The 9,983-nt window shown below is 41.9% G+C and overlaps 1 protein-coding gene across 1 annotated transcript; it reads left to right on the plus strand.

The window, feature by feature from the left end:
* The first annotated feature begins 1,140 nt into the window (after positions 1-1,140).
* LOC311112202 (uncharacterized protein) lies at positions 1,141-9,385 on the plus strand. Its single transcript, XM_084155226.1, has 2 exons — positions 1,141-1,657; positions 7,409-9,385. The coding sequence occupies exons 1-2, from the start codon at positions 1,348-1,350 to the stop codon at positions 8,311-8,313; spliced, it is 1,215 nt and encodes a 404-aa protein (XP_084011352.1). The 5' UTR covers positions 1,141-1,347; the 3' UTR covers positions 8,314-9,385.
* The last annotated feature ends 598 nt before the right edge of the window (positions 9,386-9,983 follow it).

The raw sequence follows: 9,983 nt of genomic DNA on the forward strand, positions 1-9,983 counted from the left end.
TGTCTACAATCATCTCTGGCCCCTGAAAGGGACAATATGAAAACAAAAAACATTGGATATGGAGCTTTTGGTTGAAAGCATAAAATGGGATGAGAAAAGATTTGAGATGAGAACAGAAAGTATGGAGAATCTTCAATTTATTTATTGAGCCTCAATTTACCCGTTTACCGAGATCTTTCTTTGGCTCGGCTAAGGCTCTGTTACATACAGTAAAGGGTGTGGACTGGATATAGGGGTGTGTTTAGATGAGAAATTTGGCATGGAATGTTTTTACAGCCTCATTTGGATAAGAGGGTTTCCAGTAAGTGATGGTATAAAAAAAAAATCTGAGCATATCATTCTATATCTATGGTAAAAACACAATAAGCATATGTACTGGAAATGAACAATATTAATCACGTTTTTCTCAAGATCTTGAGAGTAATACAACATTTACGTCATTTAGCAGACGCTCTTATCCAGAGCGACTTACAGGAGCAATTCGCGTTAAGTGCCTTGCTTAAGGGCACATCGACAGATTTTTCACCTAGTTGGCTGGGGGATTAGAACCAGCGACCTTTCGGTTACTGGCACAACGCTCTTAACCACTAAGCTACCTGCCACCCCACACAACCTCATATAGTTTGTCTGAGGTTAAGATTACATTTACATTTACGTCATTTAGCAGACGCTCTTATCCAGAGCGACTTACAGTTAGCACATATATTATTTTATCAAACCCACAACCCTGGCGTTGCAAACGCCATGCTCTACCAACTGAGCTACATCCCCTGCCGGCCATTCCCTCCCCTACCCTGGACGACACTGGGCCAATTGTGCGCCGCCCCATGGGTCTCCCGGTCGCGGCCGGCTACAACAGAGCCTGGATTCGAACCAGGATCTCTAGTGGCACAGCTAGCACTGCAATGCAGTGCCTTAGACCACTGCGCCACTCATTACTTCAGTGCTAAATCCTTTATTCAAGTTGATAACATGATAACCAATAACCATATTAAAAACCATGATTTACTCAATTATTAAACAATGATTCTGCAAACCATAGGAATAATTCCTACAGTCAGAATACCCCAAATTCAATGATTAGTGCTCAAAGATTTGACTGAGTAATGCACCTTCTTGTCTCCACGCGGTAGGTGGCGCTTTCTATCTTTTTGTATATCTAAACTCCGACAGGATGCGCACGCAAAAAATAACACAGTTATCGAAAATGGCGAAACATTGATAACGAGAAGCCATATACTCTTTACAACTATTACTATTTCGTGAATAAGCTGCTGACAAAAACCTTTAGAATCTTCATCGCTAGCTACAGTAGTTGTGACCGGTTAAATAAAACAAGGGTTTAAAATGTCGGAGACGAGTGTTTTGCGTCAACGGATAAGCTCTGTCATGGACATTCTAGCCTCCGCTGCCGTGACAGAGATTTGCAAGTTAGTAGAGGATTGCTGTGGAGCGTTAAGTGTAGAAGTCTTTCAAAGCAAGGAGCAAATCAAAATGCTAGAGAAGCAACTCAGCCTGTCTGAGTCGAGGTACAAGTCGGTGAGTGGCAAAGAAGGGCAGACGCTTGTTACCAGTGGTTCATCGAAAACCAACAGTCCTTCGGGCAATTACCCCGCGGCCTATGGCAATGATGCGGACAACACTGACGATGACGAAGGTGGGCTATCGATTTGTAACTGTCTTCAGGGTTGCCAGGTCTTCTATCATTTCTAGCTCACTGGCCACTCAAAATTGGACGAAAAGGCCTAAAAACTAGTTCCACATTTTTATTTGCGCAGCAAGAGAGGAGTTGCCACCTTTATCCAATAGGTGTCTCCATAATGAAAATCTAAATACAACTGGTAAAATTGCTTTACCTCGTTCTCTGCATTTCTCCCTTTGTTATTAGTTCATGATAGTGAATGGTTAAAACATATTTTGTTTTTTTCAGAACATTATTGTAAAATGGTATTAACACAAGGCACATTGCTCTAAAATAATCGTATTTTCAACTGGAGTATAGAAATCCAAAAGCTCCAACAGTTTGCTTTTTGGCTTCTTTTATTTCATAAAAAATGTCCATTCAAGTGTGGCAGCAGGCATCCATTCCTCTGGACAGTCAGTAATGGAGTTAATAGGTTCCTCTCTGTCCTCACCTCTTCTCCGCTGTACACAGTTCTCTCTCTCCTCTTTCTGGCAATGCTAGCTAGCTTGCCACATACAGGGCTCGAGACTAACTTTTTTCATCTCGTCCCGAGGTGCAATTTAAATCGTCCCAAACTGAAGATTAACTGTCCCAAATTAAAATACTTATTATTTTTATTTTACCATGTGCCAACATGGGTCTACTCTAGGACCTAGGTCATTCGGTAATTTAAAAGGCTTATAATAGTAGCTTAGCCTGCTACTGAAATAGCCAGAAATTCACATAAAAATGTTTATTCTAAAAAGCCAAACATTGGAATAATATTTACATCTATTTTACATAAATGTACATAAATAATTGGCCTACATGTAAAAGTGTAGCCTAGGCTGTATATGCGTATTGGCTACAGCCTCATGTCCACACCGATGCTGACATGAGGGAGGCGCCAGAAAAAGTAGCCAAACTTTAATTAGACTTTTAATTACATAAATATAGGCTAAATGCCAGTCATGTTTGACAATTTATAATGTAGGATAATTAACATTAACGTCTAAAGTCTTACATTCTTTTGACATACTTGAAGCACAGTTCGTTCAGATCGAGCGGAGTCAGCATTCACAATCCTAGTCATATTAGCAACCCATGTTACATCTTTCAAAATTTCTAACAGATATTTTCATCTCTCACATGAAACCACTCAAATGTGCGGTGCACTCTTTCAAATGGTGTGTTCCCGCTAATTGAATTTAAGAACATTCGCGCATAGCCCACTGCCTTGTGCACTTTGCTGCGCTAATAATATTTAGAAATAATAGTTGATCAACATTTTAAGCTAAAAGTTCTGATCTGTTGCATTGCTTTTTAACATTTTGGGATGTAGGCTCCAGGAACTGTCCCAGAGTCTGTTTGAACTATCCCAGACATATTTTTGTATACCCTACCCATAAAGAAAGCACATAGTTTGATCCTCTCTCTGAAACTGTTGAATGATTATTTCTCAGTTTCTCTCGCTTTCTGTGTTGGCTCTAGTAAACTCAGCTGCACCTCCCTCTCCACCACTCTAACTCACTCACTCAGCAGATAGTCAGCGGCAGTAGGTCAGTGAAATTAATAATGTTTTTTTATTAAGAGAAATCTCATGGCGGCCGCAGTGCAATTTAGAAGTAGCCCAAAAACCTGTGACCAATACATTTTCACCTGCGACTTCATTTTCAAAGTAGCCGAATTTGACAGGAAAATTACGGACATGGCAACCCTGACTTTCTTTCTTTCTTTTGTGTTTACCGGCAGTTGGCATCCAATGTTTATGGTGCATTACCGCCACCAACTGTACTGGGGTGAAATAAATAAACTCCATTCGGTTGGAGGGGGACAAACTAAAACACAATTAACTTAACAAGCTCTAACTCTGTCCTTCAAAATTCCATAACTCCCTCCCCAGGCTCCGGGGCCTGAGAGGGTGGTACTGCTCATTCCAGTACCTCATCTAAATCCTTTCCCGAAAAATCCTTCAGTCCCAGGAACCGCTCTGCTGCATTCACAATAACGTCCATCCTTCCATTCCTCTTCTCCATGTTAGCTGTGCCATTGACCACCATTGCCATAAAAACCTTCACACGTAACATCTCTGGGTCCTGCTGGTGAGAGGCCATCCCTGCCGCCTGCAGAGAAAGCCTATCCACCACCATGGACTCTTCAGGACCACTCAATCCCTCAACCCTTCTGCTGCATATGATATCATCTGATTAGCCCTAACTCTTGCAACCTCATAATTTTTTACATTTTACATTTTAGTCATTTAGCAGACGCTCTTATCCAGAGCGACGTACAGTTAGTGAGTGCATACATTATTTTATATTTTTTCATACTGGCCCCCTGTGGGAATCGAACCCACAACCCTGGCGTTGCAAACGCCATGCTCTACCAACTGAGCTACATCCCTGCCGGCCATTCCCTCCCCTACCCTGGGCCAATTGTGCGCCGCCCCATGGGTCTCCCGGTCGCGGCCGGCTACAACAGAGCCTGGATTCAAACCAGGATCTCTAGTGGCGCAGCTAGCACTGTGATGCAGTGCCTTAGACCACTGCACCACTCCTCCTTCACCCTCGCCGGATACTCCAAAGACGTCGCTTCATGGTTCCCACCACATTTGCAATACTTCACATTCTCGACACTTCTACAACACATTAGATGATCTCGTCCACAACATGGACATCTCGGATTTTCCCTTCTGCATACACTTTCCACATGTCCAAAAGCTTTAGTGGTTACACTGCATTACTCTTGGCACAAATGCTCTGACATGATAATTCGCATATCCCAGCTTCACCTGGGTAGGCAGGGACTCCGCTTAAAAAAACAAAAGGACAGACACTCTTCACTTTCTCTCCATTAACCACTCGATTCATCCGACGTGCATCAACCACTCCAGGGATATTCTTCATTTCTTTAACATCAACTCCCCATGAAATGCCCGATATTACCCCCTTGACTGGTGCCCTGCTCCGAAGAGCTACACTACCGTTCAGAAGTTTGAAGTCACTTAGAAATGTCCATGTTTTTGAAAGAAAAGCAATTTTGTTGTCCATTTTAAAATAACATCAAATTGATCAGAAATACAGTGTGTAGACATTGTTAATGTTGTAAATGGCTATTGTAGCTGGAAATGGCTGATTTTTAATCTGACTGCCCATATTAATCTTTTATTTTTATTGGCCAGTCTGAGATGTCTTTTTCTTTGCAACTCTGCCTAGAAGGTCAGCATCCCGGAGTCGCCTCTTCACTGTTGACGTTGAGACTGGTGTTTTGCGGGTACTATTTAATGAAGCTGCCAGTTGAGGACCTGTGAGGCATCTGTTTCTCAAACTAGACACTCTAATGTATTTGTCCTCTTGCTCAGTTGTGCACCGGGGCCTCCCACTCCTCTTTCTATTCTGGTCATAGCCTGTTTGCGCTGTTCTGTGAAGGGAGTAGTACACAGCGTTGTACGAGATCTTCAGTTTCTTGGCAATTTCTCGCATGGAATAGCCTTCATTTCTCAGAACAAGAATAGACTGACGAGTTTCAGAAGATAGTTATTTGTTTCTGGCCATTTTGAGCCTGTAATCGAACCCACAATTGCTGATGCTCCAGATACTCAACCAGTCTCTAGAAGGCCGGTTTTATTGCTTATTTAATCAGCGCAACAGTTTTCAGCTGTGCTAACATAATTGCAAAAGAGTTTTCTAATGATCAATTAGCCTTTTAAAATGATAAACTTGGATTAGCAAACACAATGTGCCATTGGAATACAGGACTGATGGTTGCTGATAATGGGCCTCTGTACGCTTATGTAGTAGATATTACATAAAAAATCAGCCGTTTCCAGCTACAATAGCCATTTACAACATTAACAATGTCTACACTGTATTTCTGATCAATTTTATGTTATTTTAATGGACAAAACATTTAGCTTTTCTTTCGAAAACAAGGACATTTCTAAGTGACCCCAAACGTTTGAATGGTAGTGTACACAGGACACGGCATGTTTTTCAAATCGGATGAGCCACAACACACGCTCTTTCTGCTCCACAGAAGTACAAGAAATCAAAACTAGCCCACTTCTCGTGATCCTCACAGCTTTAACTTTACCTAATACTTTCCCCTCCAGTTTAAATATCACAAACAGATTCCTCAAGTTTGGCATTTGGGTCATCCGCTCCTCTTCTACAAACTGTACTCCTACCATGTAAGAGGGCACATTTTCCAACATAACTTTGCTCCGTTTTCCATTCCCTACAGTCCAGTCTTCCACTATTCCCCCGCCATCAGATTCAAGATCCACGTTTGCACCTGCTTCCGCCATCCTCGCTTGAGTCACGCCAGACTCCTCCTCGTTCATTAGCAGCACCTGGCTCTCTAGGTACGGCTATAACTGGTTATTGTCAGCCTTTGAGCTAATCATGGGGCGGATTCGATTATTCTGAGTCGCGGGGAGCCGGCTTATGGCCTGTGACGTGAACTAGGAAAAGCGGTGAGGGAGGAGCGCCCTTGTCAAATCGAACGGTAATCAGCGCCGCTTGGTCATTTTGTCAACAAGGCAGCATGTTGCGTTGTCCAGAAACCTACAACATCATTTTCCATAAGATATGTTTTAATTTTCAAACAAATGTTCATTGGAAAGGCAGATAAAAGCATTTTTATCAAAAGCAATCACTTTTGCATGTGAAACCACAGATTCCTACTCATTACTCCACGTGTTTTGAGCCGACTTCACCGTGGACTTTGAACGGGGCACCTGGCTCACCCCCAGGAGGCAGCCAGTTTCTAAAAAGAATGCAATCAACTTTCACCCGTTGCAAAACACGCTTACCCGGGCCAGATTAATCAAATCCCCTCACTAGTCAAGAAATGGTCAAGTCAATGGTCGTGTTCCCCTGCTCAGACCTTGCATGCATCAACCAATGGCTGCGTGGCACATCAAAAACGGTATCATCGACTCATGGCCAATTGTGCACCGCCTCGTGGGTCTCCCGGTCGCGGCCGGCAGCGACACAGCCTGGGATCAAACCCGGATCTGTAGTGCCGCCTCTAGCACGGATCAGTGCCTTAGACCGCTGCGCCACACGGGAGGCCCCAAATCCAGTCAATATTAATAATACAAAAAGTGAATAGAATAAACAATGTAACATGTTCATTAAGTACAAGCTCTGTAGACAATCTCTCGTGGACAGACTACGTAAACATAAATGGTACCGTAGATCTGTCTTTATACTATGGGCACCGATAGCTAATGAGCAGCAATTGTTCCGGTGCTTGGATTTCACCATTTCACAGGTGGATAGCGTCTTTAGAATTTCGGGAGGGGACATTTGGCCTGTAACGTGCAAAGAGAAGCTCCTCGTTCTTGTTCTAGCATCTCTTCTCTTAACACGGATGGACCCACAACTTAATCGAGCAGCTGACCAATTACGCAAGACTTTAGTTCTGGGTTAACAGAGATTACTGAAGACATTAAGTCGCTGGTTGTACTACCCTTTCGTTTTTTAAATGGACCATTAGTGTTGTTTAGACCAGTATTGAGCTATGCCCTCTCCATTATAATCAGTCGAGTCAGACTGCGGCTGCTGGTAAAAATGATTTGACCATTTATATACACAAACTGTTTGAGTCAATCAACAACAGCACAGATTAGTGCGAAATCCTGAACATAGCCTATTTTAGACCCCATTATCTTATGTCAGATCATCAACACCTATCTCATCAGCATTTCAGTTCTAACTCATCCTTTCTCCTTCCCTTCAGATTTTCAGCAGTTCATTGTCTCTGAAGAGGAGTTTCCCCCTGAGCAGCAGCACTGTAAGCAGGAGTGGAGCCCCAGTCTGGGACAATATAATTGGAACCCCATACAGATTAAAGAGGAACAGGAGGAATTTGGGATCATCCAGGAGGAGGAAGACTCTGTATTCACTCCTGCCTGGGTGAAAAGTGACTATGATCAGTACCCAACTCAGTCCTCACAAACCCAAAGTGAAGAATACAAAGACAGAATGGCCTCTACTGAACAGATCAAAACAGAACCTAAGGAAGATGATTCCTCAGAGCCGACCCGTGACTCTCAGCCCCACTGCAAATTGAAGGGTAGAAAATCCATGGATCTGAAATCACCAGTGCAAAGTAGAAGTCATACAGAAGATAAATCATTTTGCTGTAGTGATTGTGGTGAATGTTTCACTCAGATGGGAACATTGGATTCTCATATGAGGACCCACACACGGGAGAAGTCTTATCACTGTCAGGATTGTGACAAAGTGTTCACTCGGCTTGACCGCTTCAAATCGCATAGGAAGGCCCACACAGGAGAGAAACCTCATCGGTGTGGTGAATGTGGCAAATGTTTTTCTCAAGTTGGATATCTGAACTATCACATAAAGACTCACACAGGGGAGAAACCTCATCGCTGTCATGATTGTGGCAAATGTTTCTTTCGCATTGGTGAGCTTAAGCTTCATAGGAGGATTCACACAGGCGAGAAACCACATCGCTGCAAGGTCTGTGGCAAATGTTTTGCTCGTCCTAGTAATCTGAGTTCTCACATTAGGATTCACACAGGGGAGAAATCTTATAGCTGTCATTATTGTGGCAAATGTTTTCGTCATAAAGGTAATCTGACAACACATATGAGGATTCACACAAGGAAAATCATATAATTGTTGCTATAGTAGCAGATATTTCAGCACTGGCGGTCACGAGAATCACATGAGCGATAAACTATATTGCTGTCAGGATTGTTGTAAATGTTTCACTAACTATTTGAATCTGAATCAGCTGGGGAGACGGAGAGGAGAAACCACATTCTACCAGAACTATAAAATATTTATTTGACATTGTGTATGAGACGTTCACGCTGGAGTAATCTTCCAAGCCGTCTTTCAAATGCTTAAGTGGCAGAAGTGCATTGAATAGGCATCAGAGAATACACACTGAGAAGAATACACACTGAGAAGAATACACACTGAGAAGAAACTATGTAGGCTAAGTTATGATTGCTTCAAAACAAAGCAAGGCCTAAGAGGACACATGGAGAGAATGCACAGGAACATGACTGTGCCCTGTGTGGGGGAAGGGCATCAGACTGAAGATTGAGGCACATTTTGTAACTTCCACTTGTGTATCTTGGGTGAATAATATACTCTATGACTTTGGCTATTTGTAATTCAACAAATACAGTTACTATTGTTCATAGTTAAACTTGATTATGCTGTATAGTCATCTTCCATAACTTTCCATGTGACACAGCCAGGCAATCACTGCACAACATCTGTCAAATAGTTAACCTTATCAGTATCGTTGGATTATCTTGATCTGATGAAACCCATGTTGATGCAAGCTGTAACCGAGCCCATCTCAAACGGTCACATGAACTGGTCCAATTGAATCCAGTAGAAACCATTTTAGATTTCAGTTCAGCCCACTAGACACCAGTAGCCATTCTCTACCTGAACTAATGGAATTTCCACTAGGGAATTGATACATTGTTTATGTACGCATGTATGATACCTACTTCGGTGTGTAGTTATGGTGTGTTTTGCCCCCTATTGAATACTGTCTTCCTTGGAAGTCATGGTAAACATTTTAATGGAAAAGTTATAGAATTATTTATTGAAAAGAGTGGGAACCATGTTTAAAAACCAAACAAATATCACATAATTACTTCAAGAGATCCATGTGTTTTATAACTAGTATAAGATGTTGATAATAAAATCATTTTAGCCTTTATTATTCATTTTACAGTTTCACGTGAAATGACGCTCACTTTGAAGGATTAAAAAAACTTGACCTGGAAGTTCTTCATTACTCTTGTTGGCTTCACGGGTGACGGAACACAACAGGAGCTAGCTATTGGCATTATCTGAAGAAAAAAAAAAGGTCTAAATTGGAGTTGAGTGATTTTTAACCAATGATGTACAGGGGATGCAGAAGAGATATTCAGAGCCGTTACAAAAACGATATCAGAGGACCAGGACAACATTTATCTATCGAAAGAGGACAACGACCGTCTACAGGGGCTGCTTGACATTATCCTGAAACCTGAGATAAAGTTGTATAGAGCAGGTTTGTTACTTTCTCTGTATTCAACATACATTTTATAAACATTGACAATGTTGACAGTTTAATTCGGTTAGCAGGAAGCTAAGCAACGTTTTAAATGCCTAGGCTACATCTAGCAAGCTCACTGGGTCACTAGCAGCCCGCCTCTGCATAATTTCTAGCTTGAACAGCCACTAGTGATCGCTGCAATGATATTATAGTTTTGTGATTTAATATTGAGTTTTTTTATTTTGATTAGAAATTCAGTTTAGTTTCAGTTAGTTTTTAG

This window comes from Coregonus lavaretus (genome assembly GCF_964263955.1).
Source record: "Coregonus lavaretus genome assembly, chromosome: 38".
In the NCBI taxonomy this organism is placed as follows: domain Eukaryota; kingdom Metazoa; phylum Chordata; class Actinopteri; order Salmoniformes; family Salmonidae; genus Coregonus; species Coregonus lavaretus.